This window comes from Hyposmocoma kahamanoa, unplaced genomic scaffold, assembly GCF_003589595.1.
Source record: "Hyposmocoma kahamanoa isolate Upper Pololo Valley unplaced genomic scaffold, ASM358959v1 202, whole genome shotgun sequence".
Taxonomy (NCBI): domain Eukaryota; kingdom Metazoa; phylum Arthropoda; class Insecta; order Lepidoptera; family Cosmopterigidae; genus Hyposmocoma; species Hyposmocoma kahamanoa.
In genome coordinates this window covers 11166562-11184464 of record NW_020653726.1, presented here as the reverse complement: position 1 = coordinate 11184464, position 17903 = coordinate 11166562, and the positions used below count along the sequence as shown (strand labels likewise).

General features: G+C 36.0%; 1 protein-coding gene across 1 annotated transcript in view; it reads right to left on the bottom strand.

The window, feature by feature from the left end:
- LOC113226821 (contactin-5) overlaps positions 1 to 17903 on the bottom strand; it is a 123142-nt gene that overhangs the window by 7413 nt on the left and 97826 nt on the right. Inside the window, exons 5-7 of the mRNA XM_026459590.1 lie at positions 6993 to 8147; positions 6211 to 6785; positions 4527 to 4721 (exon numbers count right to left, since the gene is read on the bottom strand). Of these exons, the coding sequence (XP_026315375.1) occupies positions 4527 to 4721; positions 6211 to 6785; positions 6993 to 8147 (1925 nt within the window). The remainder of the gene's footprint in view (positions 1 to 4526; positions 4722 to 6210; positions 6786 to 6992; positions 8148 to 17903) is intronic.

Genomic DNA, 17903 nt, shown 5'->3' with positions numbered 1-17903 from the left:
ACACACACACACACACACACACACACACACACACACACACACACACATATGTATATATGTGTGTGTATATATATATATATATATATATATATTGTCCCGATGCACCTCAACCAAACAGCGCGTGGTAAGCCGGCGGAACGACGAGTTCTATTTCATTCATGAAATCTACACGCTCCCATCAAAATATACGATAAAGAAATGGCGGCCGGTAAACCGCAATAATTCGAGTTATTGTTTAATAACGTACACTTAAATTTAAACCTTATTCCAACACATTATAGTTTAATTTGTTTAATGTTACAATCGTTGGCAGATGTAAAACTTTCTTAAAATAATGTAACAAAATTATTATAAAAGCAAATTAATACAAAATATGGTTAATTTCTATTTTGTAAATCTTAACGATAAATAGAGTTACATATGTATCTATATTTTTGGGTGTTTCTTTTAAATAGGACTACGTAACGAGTGTCGTAGAAGGTCATGGTAATTCGTAGGTAATTAAAATAGCAATACTTAGCATTCATGTGTTTGTTTACATACTTTCGTATCGCGACGGGGAGCTTAAAATGTGGTGAACTAGTGTCTTGTGTCATAATAAGTGTTATGTTTAAATGTCGCCAAGCGCATTTTTTAACCACCAAGAAAAATTTTCACGCCTCGCCACTGCTGCTTAGTATTGGGATTGAAGTGCATTCATATAAATATTGTACTGCAAACGTGAAAAAATTATAATACCATCACAAAGAGCAACGATGTGCAACAGGTAGCATTATTAGCTTCGTAGGTACAATCTAAGAATACAAACTCGAAACTAGACTTTTCTTTTGTAAAACCATGTTGATTTCAGAAATACCATTGTATCATAATACGTAATACTTAAAAATTACTTTCTCAACGAGACACTTTCATCGTGCAATTTTCAAAATAAATGCGAGGGTAAGTATATTAATATAATTAGACACCGACACTATCACAAACATTCAGAAATGTTTTACCGCTTATTTAAAATTAAAATGGTAATTTTGAAAACTGTAAAATATATTCATAGAAACTTTTCCAAACTTGATCCGTTCACGTTTACCAATGTAGGATTTTTACAGGATGGGTTAGTGGGGCATTTCTTATTTCGCGAAACTAAAGCATTTATAAGAATTAATTTAAATCATCAACCCATTTGTACGTCCCACTGCTGGGCACGGGTCTCCTTTCAGACGAGAGTCTAGGCCATAGTCCGCCACGCTGGCCCAATGCGGGTTGGGGACTTTACACGTTTTCCGAAGGTTGTGAAACTTCTTCCACGAGCAGGTTTCATCACTGTATGTTTTTTTTATGTATGTTACGCGATAACTCCGGTATTTGTGCACCGATTATCATGATTCTTTTTTTGTTGGAAAGAGGGTACCTCCATCACCATGGTGCCAAAATCCAATCATCAAAATTAACTGTCCCATTTAATTTTAAAGAAAGTCACCTCTGAGGGTCGTATTCTAGAACTCTACTCAATGCTCAAGTCAGGATTTGAGTATGGTTTAAAGCACTCGAAATCACACTCAAGTCCCTGCCATTAGAGTCGTATTTCCAGTGCTTGTGTTTCCAGTGCAATCCTGACTTGAGCATTGAGTACAGTTCTAGAATACGACCCTAAGAGTGGCTGTTCACGCATGAAGATTCATTTTTATAAATAGCGCCTAAATTTTATTCTAAGTAGCACTTATTTTAATGGTTGATTTTGCTATTCTCCAATTCAAGGCGTTTTTCTATATACTTTGAGTAGTGAGAACACAGGAGATAATAAAAATAATTATCTCCTGTGTCAAGTTCCGTATAGTGGCGAACTAGGGGATGAATCCGGGTGTGCGCACTTTCCGGTAACCGATTTCAATAAAACTTGGTAATTATATGTAATTCCACGTACTTTTGAGGTCAGTTTTGTTAGTACTCTATACTGACATTATCAGTTTTACGTATGTCAGTCAAATAATCCTATTTCGATTCGCTTGCTTTAGCGCAAAATTTAGTCTACATTTGATGATTAATATAGTGCTATGTAAATTAGGCTGGAAGTTCCAAAGCAGTTGTTCCATTGGGATAGCAAATATTTGCTACCTCGGTGCTAATTTTATATATATGTATATAGACAATAAAGTTATGGAAAAGCTTAAATAATCGAACTTTCAAGTGATGTGACGTACAAAATTTTTTGTATAACGTCAACGCATATAATCAATGGTTTTCTTGCTCTTTGTAACCAGAACTCTAGCACAGTATCATTTATTACAAATGGCCTTAACAGTAGATGCTTGATTTAAACGTAAAATTAAAAATAATTGTACTGCAAGTTAGTAGAATAATTATATGAAAAAGTTCTTAGTATAATTTACTTCGAAACGTGTACATGAGGCAACAATTTAACAAAGGTAATGCCGCGAATAAAAAAACTAAGTTTTAAAAAGTGTCTTGAAGTATTGAGCGATTTTGGTGACGCAAATACGTAAAGAAACCTACCCATGAAGTTTGTATTTTGATAAAGTTATTTTGAATACATTGAAACATTGCAGTTGCGTGCACCCTATCGCTAAACGTTTTACTCCGACAGCTGTAGATCGAACATAGATACCACGTATCCGACTCATAATAACCCAAACTTTTGGTCCGTTTATACAAAAACGTCAAATTCGAATATATATTTCATAGGCAATCAAATTACACACCAAATCGTCATATTGATTGAACAGTACAACTCATTCGTAAAGCAGATTCTCGTAGAGAAAAATGAGTACCAAACTCTAGAGGTTTGTAAATAGAGATTAGCTCTCAATATTTATTCAAATGTCATACACAGTAACAACCTGAAAAAGCTAAACGGGTTACTTCAATGGATTTTGTCATCCAAGTACGCAGAAGCTGTATAATAACCTAAAGCATATATATAATAACGTTAATGCTTCACTACAGATAGTTTTAAACTTGGTAAATAAATGGCAAATTTATAATATCGCCAGGAATTTTATTAAAGAAGCGTATACATCTAATGATGAATCAATGACTTTGTGACTACGACAGTCAAGAACGGCCAATTTATTTTTTGTACTCGTATTTATATACATTTAAATTTTAATAAGTTTCATCATCATCATCACCATCATCATCATCAACCCTTTTATAAGTCCCACTGCTGGGCAAGGGTCTCCTCTCAGGCGAGGGTTTAAGCCATAGTCCGCCAATGCGGGTTGGGGACTTCACACGTTTTCTGAGGGTTGTGAACCTTCAACGTGCAGGTTTCATCACGATGTTTTCCTTCACGGAAAAGCTCAGGATAAATTCCAAATTAAATTTCACACATAAATTCTGAAAACTCAGACGTGCGAGCCCGGATTCAATCCACGACCCTCTGCTTGGGAGGCAGTAGGTCAAACCATTAGGCTACCGCGGCTACTAATTTACTAATACTAATACAAGTAACTAATTTTAATAAGTTTATTGTACAATAATGTCCCATGGATATTCTTTATTAACCACGGCCAGGGTTGGCTGGAAGAGATATCTTCTAGAGATAAGCTCTCCTTTGTGTATGTCATTTGTTACATGTAAGTTTTAATGTCATTTATTTTCACAATAAAGAATTGTTATGTTACGTCTATCACTATTTATCATGAGAAAATAGTATTGTTATTAAGATAAATGACGTTTATTATAAATGTACTGTTGACGTTAATGTAAGAATGTTAATCTGTTTAAACTTATGTCACAGAGACATCTGGAACCCAGTTTATAAATTGCTCTGACAACACGTTTCTGCAGAACTATGATTCTATTAGTGAAGGCAGCATTGTCCCAAAGCTAAAAGCCGTGAAACCCGTATGTATGTACGAAAATAGTATGGTAATAGAAATCTTTACCAACTTCCTAAAATGAGCAGGTTTCCAATTGACGACGAAGGTAAAAAAACACTGAGTTTCAGTTACTACACAATACCTCAAACACAATTGCATTTCAATATTTAATTGAGCAAAAATATGTAGCGTATCATGCACACTAAGATATCACCAAATGGTTTGTGAATTACAATGCTTAATCGGAAATGAAAACCTTTCAACTCGATTGTAGGTAAGATTTTTGCGTATCTACTAATAAACAGGTGGAATATACTTTTGTAGTAAATTATTGCATTTCTTAAACCATAGTTTCCCAAAATGGTCCCCCTAGGACTCTTCAGCCCTCCAATGGGCGCTAGGGGAGCGGTAGGAGCCTGAGAAGCAATAGGGAGTACTACCACATTTGGAAAATACCTGAATTATCTACAAATATATAACTACAAATATACAATCTTTTCTTTATGATTTTTTGTGTTAAGTTAATATAAAAATACGTGTTTCCAATTATTTTTTGTCGCGGTGGGCGTTGAAATTTTTTCATCTTACCTAAGTGGGCGGTGAGTCAAAAATTTGGGAAATCTATGTCTTAAACGAATCACCTAATGTAACCAATGATTACGAGTATAATAAATGTTTTATACGACATACCTGCCACCCTCCGACGGCGCCCAAACCCTCAGCAACTCCCACCAAGGATAAGCAAGTGGGTCCAGCTGAGAATACAACGACTCGCGAAGCAGGGTCGTACGTCACTTGTTCTGGCGGCGGAATATCGTCGACTTTTGTTGTCACCGCGATCTCATTGGAATAGTTGCTCTGCCCTTTCGTATTTACTGCCTTCACCTAAAGCATAATTGATAGTCGTGTCAACACACTCCAATGAAAAAAGAAACTGTACAAAACTCTCTTTTCCAAGATTGTCACCCTCTGAAAAAGCCGAAAACGGTTGACGTGAAAAGGCCGTGCATGTTAAAACTTTCAGTTAGAGCTATTACTTATCAACCAAAAGACAAAATAAATTTTCAATACGTATAAGTCTGCCAAAATTTCACCATTCACTTTAATTTCTTTGAAAGTAACAGATATTTTTCGGTTTTCTTTAGTATTTCGTCGATGAATAGCTCTAAATGACTTCAGTAAAGTCGCATTGGCAATAGCAGCGCGTTCAACCCACCTTTTAAATGTTTACATTGAGGAAAATACGAAGCTCCCTGGTCTTAGCCATTTTTCGTAAGCTCGTTGGAGCAATAATTGAAAAAGTGTAAGCTTAGGAAAAAATATTGCGTTCTTAAATCATTTGTAATTTCCTTTGTGCGTGAAGCACAGCGCGAGATTAAGGAGAGCACGGATACACAGGCATCAATAAAAACACGATTTTTTCGGCAGCATCGAGTTTCTCCGGGAATGGTGAACAAATATTTGTTATACTAGAGAGTGTTGAACGCGTCGCCTGCCAATGGATAAAAAAGCGTGTAGGTGGCATCTACAGCGACGGCACAGAACATAAAACGTGAACATAACGGCGATATTAGCCGATGTTAATGAATTACCTTGAAAATGAACGTTTGGAGCTGTCGGTTGCGATAAATGAAAAATATAAAAGTAAATTAATACACAAACTCTTCCCTTAATACTCTGTTCATGTCTACGAATACAATCTCTGGCTTTCAGAAAGACAAGCTGTGAATACAGTGTATCCTGATCGGCTACAATTGTTTCCCTACACTAGTATTAAATATTTGAGTACAATGCTTATAAAAAATACGTTATATATAATAGGGTGTAATCGTTAAGTGTACCCAAGCAAGGTTGACCTACTTTAAGAGGTAACAATAAATTTACAGATAATAAAACTGCTACAAATAAAGTAATAAAAGTATCTTTCAATTGAATAAAAATATAATGGCATAGTCAATTATTTGGTCAAGTGGGAGTTGTCCATATAAATGAACATAATTGATCAAATTTTTTTTTAGTGCTGATCGACTCAGTTTCATGTAAGGATCATTTCATTATATGGGACGAAAAAAATCGAATGTCAAATTTAATCAGATGTTTTTCATACAAAATGAACAACATTTTATTAAATATATCAGTTTAAAGCTTTTTGATATCTTTTATATTTATGGAATAAGCGCTTGGGCACACTTAATGATTACACCTTGTATTATACGTATACAATGTACGATAGCTTAACTTTTGCACATTGGCAAGTCGCATGAAATGGGCTTATTTCACTAGCAATCCTTCTTTCTTTCTAGCCCCTAAGACATTGCATAAGTTGAACGACTTCAAATAGAATAATACCTGCCTACTTAATAGAATAACTTACTTTGAAAGTGTACGAGCTATGTTGCTCGAGCCGTGTGACGTTGCATGGATTAATTCGTCCGCAATCGTACTCCATCCAGTCGTTGTTACCAGTGCGCTCTGCTTCGCATCGTTCACCCCCGCTTGCTGCACCTCTCCCAGACACACGGCGGTACAGCACAAAATATTTCGTATTTGACAATCCACCGTTAAATCCATTCTCCCATTTCAAAGTAATGTAGGAAGGACCCACTTTCTGCACTGCAAGTGACTTCGGAGATTCAGGAGAACCTTTCGGCTGCAACCTAATCTGTGGCTTTATACTTCCCAAAGCATTCGTCACTTTACAGTAGTAATCCCCGTAGTCGCTCGGACTAACGTTCTTTATCCTTAACACACTGAGATAGGAGTCATTATTATTCGAAGTCGTGTTTATGTCATAGTGCCCATCTGAAGACATTTGAAGAGAGGAAGTGCTAGAACCTAGCAGCCACTGGAACTCTGGTTTAGGGTAGGCTAACACTCGACATGAAATCTCAGCGGACTCCATTAAATCATACGCTACTTTGCTCTGTTGTTTTATTGGTATTGGTGGATCTGCAATAACATAATAAGTAATTTTAATAAAATATACTTACTTAAAGCAAACTGATGAAATCAATGTGTACTTTTAACTGTTAACCTGCCTACTGCGTACAAAATAATAAAGCGTGAAAAATAACCGATTAAAAGCATATGTCAACAATCTGAGAAGTATATAAATCGTCGCCCTATAAAAAACACTAATTAATAAAATGTACTCACGTTCTATTCGCAAAGTCATCGAAGATTCAACTTTCTTAACTTCGTTTTCAAAAGTACACATATAGGATCCTCTATCCTCAGGTATTAAATCATTTGTGTTCGGTCTCGCTTTTCCATTGAATTTGAGAGTTGATTGCACATTGTACACGGAATTGCTAGATTCACGGTAATCAGTTTTTACTTCGTATAAATTGGCGTCGGGTTTTATTTCGGCATTGTCTTTGTACCATTTGACGTTGGGTCGAGGTTTACCGACCGCACTACATGAAACGGAAAAGTCTTCCTCCCTGGAACGTTTTGTAACGTGAAGGGGTAGTTTAGACTGGAAGTGAGGTGGTTGGTGGACTTCAAGAGTAACAGAAGCGAGATCACCATGTCCGAGTTCGTTTGTTGCTTGACAGCGATAAACACCTTCACTGCCCAAGTGAGCGCTGGGAATCGTATACTGATTTCCAGTGGCAAGGACAGCAGGTTTCGGGTCTGCAATACCGTTGTCACGGAACCAGCGGTATTGCGGCGCGGGCCAGCCCGGCGGTTTAGCGCTGCAGGTGAGAGTGACAGCGGTGCCCTCTTGTGCTACGGGCCGGTCTGGGCTGATGCGCGCGCGGCCGGGTTTGTGCCTCACCAGCACTGCCACCGATGCGCTGCTAGCTCTCTCCACACTTTTCCCACTACTCAATGATATAACATTAGCCGCTCTACAAACGTATGTCCCCGCCATATCTGCGTTTACTCTTCTCAACACCAACGTATTTCCTTTTTGATGGAAGTCAGCTTGTCCTTCCATTGTCCACTCTATGGAAATGGGTTCTGGATTAGCAGAGACCTCACAGCGAATTTCAACGGTGCCACCTTCTTCTGCTTCATAGGTTTTTGATTCAACTGTTACAGTAGGTGGGAAGAGTACGTCCAAATAGACTTCTTTTTCTCCGGGTCGGCCGAGGCCGTTATCGGCTGAGCATGTGTACTTGCCCGCATCTTGTACAGTAACACCGGGGATAGTGTGAGTGAAAGAGTTGGAGATGTATTTGCCATTTCTGGTCCATCTCACACTGTTAACTTGTGGTTTTGCGTCAACTTTGCACTCCATTACAGCTGTTCCATCGAGCTCCACCCGGAGTGGATTATCGGGACCGACTTCAACGCGAGGAAAATCTGAAACAAACATAATTACTTCACTAGAAACCGAATTAAGCTAGAAATTTTGATTCAGTAACTAAAATACCGAGATCTTGTAATATTTTGAGAAATTGTGAAAATCTTACTAACAATTTAGATGTTAAAATCGGGCATGTGTTTGGATAATTGGGATGGCAAAAGTATTGAAACCTTAAACAATGGCATTTTCATGTGTCTCCATATATTTTACACTTAAGTACAGTGAGTAGTAAAAAATCTTAGCAAGTTTTCGTTCATGTTGTTGGTGGGATTTTAAATTGTTTCAAGAGGCAATAAAATGTAAAATTTAGTTATTAAATTACCTGATTCAAAAAACTATAGGGAATATACTGCATCGTTATTCTATAGCAACTTAATTAACGCATGTTTAAATTAATTCTTAATTATTTCTCATTTTAAATATAATAAACTCATACTGTGTGTTTAATAGCATAAATATGTTTATTTCAGCAGCAAGCATCATCATTTAATTTCATGTGTTAAGAACCAACAAACGCTTGCAAATTAATAAGCTTATATATTGTACTTTCTCAACGGAACGCTCTTTCCGTACTCAGGGTATACATAGACAAGTATGTTACGTTTTCTTAATACAATTCCTCACATTCGTAACATAAGTATGTTACGAATGTGAGGTGCACCCCACGTAAGTACGTGTGGCGCACTATAATTTTCCGGAATGAATACGAAAAAAATACTGCGAATGATCAGAAATGAATTTATTGTTTCTCAAAATATTCTCCCTTAACGTTAATACACTTTTTCGAATAAACAAATTTTGAAAACATTTATGCCACTCCTCCGTGACAATCTCTTCAGGTGATGAAAATCGTTGACCGCGTAACTGGTTCTTAATTTTTGGAAATAAATAAAAGTCACAAAGTGCCAGGATCGGGACTGTATGCGGGATGACTCATAAGGTCAACGTTGTTCACCTTCAAAAATTCATTTGTCTATCTGGCCGTGTGAGAACTGGCATTATCGTGCTGCAAGATGATACGACGTTTACGATTATTTTTACGTAGTTAGTCAATAACTTCCGGCAAACAATTGGTCGTGTACCAATCACTATTCACGGTACAACGATTCTCCAAAGCAACAGTAGCCACGTGTCCAGTTTTATTAAAAAAAGAAGCAGCCATCCGCTTAGAGGCTTTGCACGCGCGCCACTTTGGTTGGTTTCGGCTCGTCTCGAAAAACCCATTCACTCGATTGCTTTGTTTTGGGTTTGTTACTATGTCCCACACCAAATTTGACGCCCCTTAGGTGAATCTGGTAAGCATGGCATTGCACCAAGTGACGCGATCCGTTTTTTGTACCTCAGTCAAATTGTGTGGGATCCACCGAGAGCACAGCTTTTTCACACCCAAATATTTGTGTAATATTGATTGTATTTGACTCATGCCTATGCCTAAAGATGCCCGAATCTCATGAATGTCACATGCCTGTCTGTTTTGATCATACGGCGCACAGCATCAATGTTTTTGTTGTTCACAGCAGTAGACGGGCGACCATCACGAAATTCGTCACTGAGATTCACACGACTGCGTTTGAATTCTGCAAACCAGCTATAAATAGTCGTCTTGCATGGTGCTTCATCGCTAAAAGCAGTTTGAAGCCGAGCGAAACTCCGCTGAGCTGTTATATTACACTTAAATTCGTAGAAAATCATACTACGAAAAATTTTCACGAGTTAAATCCATGATGATGTAGACAACCAATTTCTAAAATGACGCCACAATCTAAAAACAAGTGACAGTCAAATGAAACAAAATGTATTCTACAGTCAAAGAATTCCATTTGCAAATGATGTAATTACTTTTTAAATATTGTTCATGTAAGTGGCCAGTTCCAGAAACTTATAGTGCGCCCTATGTATCTCCTATCTCAAGTGCAGCGAATATGAGCACTTACAATGATATTGAACTGAGTTAAATACGCAAAATTCACATAATTCATATAATTTATATTTCATTAAAAATGTTAAAACTTTGCTCCTAAGTCACTATTTTCCGAGAGAGAATGAAAGTAGGTGCCGGAGTCTTGCTATGAAATTTATGATTACGAGTCTGGAGGTTTCTCCTTTTGAACAATGAACATTTTCATAAATAAAATATTTAAGATGGTTACCAGACCACTGGCAAAAGAGAACGCGGCAGTTGAATCAATGTATTTCATACTTTTGTTTATTTGATTGAGACCATGTGGTTTGTAGCATGTTGAACAGGGCTGCCTACGGCTCTGCGTTAATATGCAGAACCGCAATACGCTTATTAAAAAAAATAGATATTTGTAAAATTTTCGACAGTAATTCCATAAAGTATCTATTAATTTTAGGGACCTCTTTCTTTTACAAGAACGCGAAATCATAATTCACAAATTGGCGCCTGTAATTTGTATATATATAGCACAGGCAAATAAACTTCCAAGTTTCAAAAGATTAAGTAACTACCTAATAGTTCTAAAAAGTACTTTCCAAAAGTATTGTTGACCTCGCTACTAATATGTCAAAATCATAAAGAGGTAGCCCTTAAGATAGATGATAGGAAGCGGATGTGCTGTTGCTTATTTCAGTATCCCAATAATAAATTTGTTTACGGAGCCTGTCAGATTACAACATGCAATGCGAGGCGTTGAACTGCCTCATTCATTTTTTATTTTTATCATCATATAAGACCTATATTTCTCTTCCGCCAGTCAACTCCTGAAAACGACACAACGTTGAGAGCAAAACAAATATATCAAGAATTTCGAGCTCGGAGCTAATCTCTAAAAGAATTCATACAAAACAACAGGATCAAAACATCCCAAACCGGGCTTCCGAGATTTGGGTACCCTTTCGACTTTACGTATAATTCTGAGGGTAGGGTTAATCAAACTTAACAACTTTTGTTCAGCCACTTTTGGGCCTCCGTGTTCATTAATTATGTCTTTATAGCATGGTTCTTTCGCTTTTCAGCCGTTTTCAATGTTTACTCGGATGATATAAATAAGTAACATTTACACTTTAGGCATTTGTTTGGAGAAGGTAAAAAACAAATTTCGAATATACAAAAGCTTTATTTTTGTGTACATTTTCCATCCATTCAGAATTTTAAAACCAGTATATGGCCTGTAATGGGCACAAATCCTGTACCCGGTTTTTAACTTATAATAGTTTCAATTTATGGATGTACGCAAATTGTGTCGATTTATTTGCTTATGACCATTCAAGCCAGGGGCGGCCATTGAAATTGTAAGTAATTCACCTCTATATCGGTGCGCTCGTTTTTATAGGATTAAAACAAATTGGAATAAGTAGCTTTTCATTCAATTCAATAATTTTTTTTTTTAAATCATCGAACGGAAATAAACAAAATATTAGAAATCGCGGCAAGTCGGAGTGACACGTTTTGTTGTTTTTGGAAATGTTAACAATACCGATGCGGCGGCGTCGGGACACGGGTATAACTAAACGTGGTGTAGATATTAAGTAGGTATCTCTGGAAGATTATTCCATCAGTGTAAAAGACACATTACGAAAATATAAAACGTAAGCCTGCAAAGTATATTTTCTCGTACCGGTAAGTACAATGACTTTAATAACTTCTTACAAAAGAGCCGCGAAATACTGCTCTCGTACGATTAGTACGATAATAAATTCATGTAGTTGAACATTTTAAAGGTGCCGCATTCACACAAGGAAACCCAATTGAGTCGTCTTGTCAGCCGCCTGTCTGTCTCTCTGTACATTAAGTTCGTTGGTCCATCTCTCAGTGGGCTTATTCCCATCTGATCCCGGATCCGTTTTATTTTATATTATTATCTATTCCCATCGGATCACCAATGCAGGGAATTAAGAATAAATATTAATATTTTATTCCCACCTGATACCCTGGTACCGACAATTTTATTTTTGGTAGGTACTGTGGTACAGTCAAGAAAATGCATTTGAGGGATATACTGTATTATATTTATGTTTTTTAGAAATGAACAACATTAACTGTACTTTAATGGTCAAGGTCTCAAACCCTTTGTTATTTTCTTAAAAACTACTTGAGACTGATTTTTGTTACTTGTGATTTGTAATATATCAATATTAATGACCTGTCACAAAAAAGTTTGTGATAATTATAACATTAAACTTAAATTTTTAAATATCACTCACTTAAGATTCATTTTTTGTTAAATGTGATTAGTTATATGTCAATATTAATGACCTGTCACAAAAAAATTTGATTGTCTGTGATAATTATAATAGTTGATCACAATTGCTCAATAAATGAATATTTGCTTTCAAAACTTCTTTTTCTCTTTACTGTACTTACCTTACAAATACAATGAGGATCCGTTGGGAATTGGAAGACGTAGATAGGATCCGTTGGGAGTTGCAAGACATAGCGGGAATCAGTTGGGATTTAAAATTGGCGGTAATCAGTTTAGGGGATCAGATAGGAATAACCCTCACAGTGTGTCTCAATATTTGTGGTCTTTTATTGAGCATTTTATTTCTTGAGAACTTATATTTACAATTTATCAGTTTATTGTATATTGACATTTATATTGATGATTCGAAAACTAAAATAAAGACCAATAGACGATTTTCTAGAAAGGTAAACGAGTGGGAGGGATGTTGTTGATTGTTATTTAAAAAATGTAATAATTTTAAGTACTTAGATTTTTGCTGCTACTACACATTGTAAATGAAATAATTTTTCTAATAGTTTAATTTTCAATAGATAATTTGAAGCTTACATAGGAACCATCCATACCATATATACCAACCATAGGTAGCTAGCTATCTTGGTTCCTATGTAAACTTAAAATAAATTGAATTGTTAAATTCAATAAAAAACATATTATAAAAGTAGCCTAAAAAGAGCACACTAGTATACGTGACTACCAAGTGACTACAAACAGGTCACTTCGAACAAATTTGATATACTTAAAAGAAAGAATGAACCATTTATTCAAAAGAAAGAATGAGCCATTTAATTATTTTTTTTGCTTTTTGCTCTTTGACTGATTTAACTATATGTATTTGCGGAATGAAGTAGATGCAGTACTTATTTTCATTATTATTATTCCTTATTATATATATTTTATGCCAAATGCTATTTTATTACAGTTGTTGTCAAGTCCCATGTGCCAGTAATTTCACCAAAACCCTTACCGTTCAAAACCGGAACGCAGTAATGCTCACGTTACTCCTTGGCGGCAGAAATAGGTAAGGTGGCAGTATTTCCCTGGACGGACTCTTTCAGAAGGAGCTCTATTGCTACTACACGGACTTAACACAAACTCGCGAGTATGGTAAAATTCATCTGTCAAAAGACATTTTGTTCTGGGGTTCAATGTTATAATTATTATTGATAATTATCATGATATTTATCTTAATAAATGTATAAATGATACTATAAAAGCAATTGAAATGATTGGAAAGATACATGAAAACAAAAAAAATCATTTCGAACTCTGTCTTGTCCGCGATGCTACCATCTTCGCGCCTGTAGATGTAACTCACGTGTGATATAATTTTTTAGAGGAAATTGACAAAATGGGGAAGACGTATCGTTTGTCTTTGTGCTCATACAAACGCTAAAAGTTTCTAACAATAAAAATACATGTGTCTTTTTTTATTTGAAATAATAAATTATTGTTATTTAAAAAAAAGTATGTTTAACTAGTTATGGTAGGTCTGGATTAGACAAAGTCACGCTATAATTAAAGTATGTATTATCGGGGAGTCCATTCTTTAACATCGAATGCACGAACTAAATTATAAGTCCTTAACCAAAGGCATTTGCTGCTAAAAACTACGAACTTTGCGTTCGTTTGTAGAGTGGACTAGTCCAAGTGATTGAGTGGAAAATAGTAACATGAGGATTTCATTTTCCCTGCTCAAAAATGGCAATGGACTTTTGATAGCCTCCGGTTCCGCTTAGGGATTCTGTTCGGTGGCCAGTGAACGAGAGATGTGCACTAACCCGTGAAATATTAGTGGTACACTTTACCGTGCTATTATTACACCATTAAAGCGTTCACTATCGTTGGTACGGTAATTGTTCTATGCATTCATTACAAGTAGAAAGACGCTAATGTAATGTAAAGTCTTGAGAGTATTAAATAAGTAAAAGTATTTACCCTACAGATTTCAAATAACGCTAACGGTACAACTAGAACAAGTCACAGACTTTATTAATAATTTGAACGCTGTTTTCTTTACTGCAAACTAAGGGTAATATTAAATTTGAATGATGAATTAAAAGAAGCTTTCACAAGTTTTGTGTTCATAAAAATAAAAAAGAACAAAGATCGAAACGCACAACGTTGTTTTCGCTCTTATTCCACGGACAGAAAGCGATGATAAGTCACTTCCTTAACTAACGAAATAGCAGCACTGAGTTTTAGCGATTGTTCGTTTTGATTAGTATTGGTGTTTTGCTTTTTCCTGAGCTCGTTATCGTTATTGCTACATGAATGAAAAAGGATGTCATAGAACAGAAGGAAAAGGAAAGTGCGTACGTTAATCTAGTCTCAAGCGTTCCATTGCGGTAGACAGCTATCGTTAGGAAACTGTGAAATACAATTTTGCATTTCACGTGGAGGAACTAGCGCAAACAGAATTCCTCATTTCGCGTTTCCTTCCTTTCATGCGGCACTGTGCAAACGGTTAGTGCAACTTCTAGTCGACAGACTCGTACAGTATAGTCCAACGACCGGCGACTCTTTCATATTCATAGTTGAATGGCATTGTGTTTGCTGAGAAACGTAGCATGCAACCGAGGAACGGAGTAAAAACTTTAAACATTAAGTAAATAAAACGATTAAAGTTAGGTGACATTTAGTGATACAAGTTTATGTTTAGATAATGATAGGCAATGTGCTTAGTAAGAACTATGTAGTTCTAGAACAATTAAAAATATTTAACTCATACTTTCTAACTAATTATTCAAACATCGAGGTAAATAGCATTAACTTCTCTCTTGTGTTTCAAAATAGTAAATACAAATTCTGTAAACTACCTAAATAGTATAAGGGGCCTACTATGAGCTCATATAGCAATCCTATTTAAGCCCGTAAGTTGGATAGCCTGTCAAATTCGCACTATGTCCTCACAAAAGCAATTCACTGACCATGCAATTTACTTTCCCCATCCGAAATCCGCTCACCTTTTCTTTAATAGTAAAATCATATCATGACGGGTCATTTGCCATGCACATGGCGGTCTCATCTGTCAAAATAAGCAATTCAAAGAAAGTTACTCCGTAATTAAATAGTGCTAAATTACACTTTAACGCATTAATCAATGAAAATGTACGATTACCACAGACATATATCTAGATAGACGTCGCAAATGTATATATGTACTTCGCGTGCCCAAAGCACACCCCGGACACTCCATACAACGGTCGAAAATTATTTACCTACTACTACTACTGCATACAGCAAGACGCTATCTGCACACGCGCGAATGTGTGTGTGAAGTGGCAGGGTTACCCATCACTTCCGGACGGGCGTCGTGGTGAATGTTCACTGAACCCACGGCGCCGACTCAACCGGCGAGAGGGAGACCCGGGGGGGTTTTAGAGGGGTAGGCCCTCCAGTCTGGAGGGAGAGTCCCCACATAACCCCTGGTCTCCCTGGGATCAGGGGTATCCATAAAGATTTCCCCCCCGTCAAAAAAAAAAAGGGTTACCCACACACAACTTACGTTACGTGGTCAGAGCGGCAACATTGTGAAAATTCTAACGCGAATCTGATATCTATAATTCTATTACAGAATCCTAATAATTAGACATGTTCATTTACGTATTTATATCGATATAGTATTATATTTTTTATTAATTCACTAACTAGAATAATATGGAAGATTTATTTAAAAAATATATTAAAAGCACTTAAAATGTTATATTTTGGACAGGTACCTTTAAATCAGGTAAACAAAGTATTTGAAATTGCGTGTCCTACTTTATCATTACCTAGTTAATAATTAGGTATATTTACTACGTAATATTTATCGGCAATACAAATTGAAAATACTAGAACCCTTGTCTAGCTCACGAAGTTATGGCGTCTCATTATATTGATACAATAAATCTGTATTATATATTACTCGGCACTAAAGACAACAATAACTGAATGACTCTCAGGCTCGTATTCCAGAACTCTACTCAATGCTGAAGTCAGGACTTGAGTATTGCAGTGAGCACTGAAAATCATACTCAAGTCCTTGCAATTAGGGTCGTATTTCCAGTGCTTGTAATCATACTCAAGTCTGCTCAAGTCCTGACTTGAGCATTGAGTAGAGTTCTGGAATACGACCCTCAGACATATGTTTTTTTACTTACTTCGTTTCATCTTTTAAAAAACGAAAGAAACTCCTCTCTTTATCCCGTTTAGATGATTATAAACAGCCGTACACAGCACAATTTACGACCATTATAAATAGTAATGTTAAATGTTGTTATAATGCAAAAGTGCGTTCGTTCGATATTCATGGCGTTTTAACAAAGGATCACAATTATATCGCACCAAGTAAAAGCCGCAATTTATTACAAATCATGAGGTATACACTCGGTTGCATATTTGTTTTCTCGAAATTCGTACAAAAACAAAATAATTGTTTTTAAAATATATTATGCATCTTCTTATTACAAAATCGCTTGCCCGTGGAAGGAAACGTTCCTGTTTATGTGTTTACCCACAGTTATGGTGCTTTTGCAGTTTATAATGGCACAATTATGCACTTTTCGCATTTTCGACTGGTGTTTATCTACGATAACGGTCGAGCGCGTTCTGAAGTATAGCAGCGGCAAGTAAGTGAATTTCATTTACTTTGGGCACGCAAGTACGTACACTTGCGGCGTCTATCTAGATATATGTCTGTGGTACTAATAGTACTTAAAATTGTAAACTACCTCTCTTTTCATGCGAACCGTTTATTAATTTCACATCAGCTCCATAAAAATTTTCTGGACTACATAACAACCATACAATTTATATTGTTTATACTAATATAATGTACAAGTTTACCCATATATACCTCTGTACATATAGTTTGAAAGACAATTGTATTTTTTCCCTTATTTTAACTACAAAATCTGAACTACCTAACTAGCAAATATAACGTAGGTTGGACGCTCAGGGGCATTTCGCGATTTCATTATTTCATTAAGTACCAAACAAAGTTTCTTACCTACTAACAATTTGTACAATATTACCCAACGGTCTGAAGCATATGTACTCCATCTTGACAGCTCTTATTGAAAAAAAAAAGCAACATTATTTTTTTTAATACAATAAACAAGGGAAAAATTCTGTGTTATTTTAACTTTTCGTGGAAATTCTAACCAGTTTGGGATTTCCTAAATTTACTAAACAATTTTGTCCTAAAATAAGTCTTCGCCGGTACACGAAATGTTTAGAAGGAACGGCAAATATATATCTCTGGTTTAATTTTAATCTACTTTAACGACTTAGCTTACTCAGTAATTCTGTAAATTTTGACTAGAAAGGCAAACAACGTGTATTTTATATCAGTGGAAGACCCGCGTGAAATAACCACATGTCCTCGGTTAAGAAGGTTAGTATAGCGAGACACCTGCAAAACGTTACTTCGCCAAAATAAAAATATACATCAATCTCAACTCAAAATCTCTATATAAATGGACTTTCCACGGACAGTATTATTTGCAGCAGATTCAAAAAAACATAGAAATATTCACTTTTAATTTTTAAGTTTATTGAATG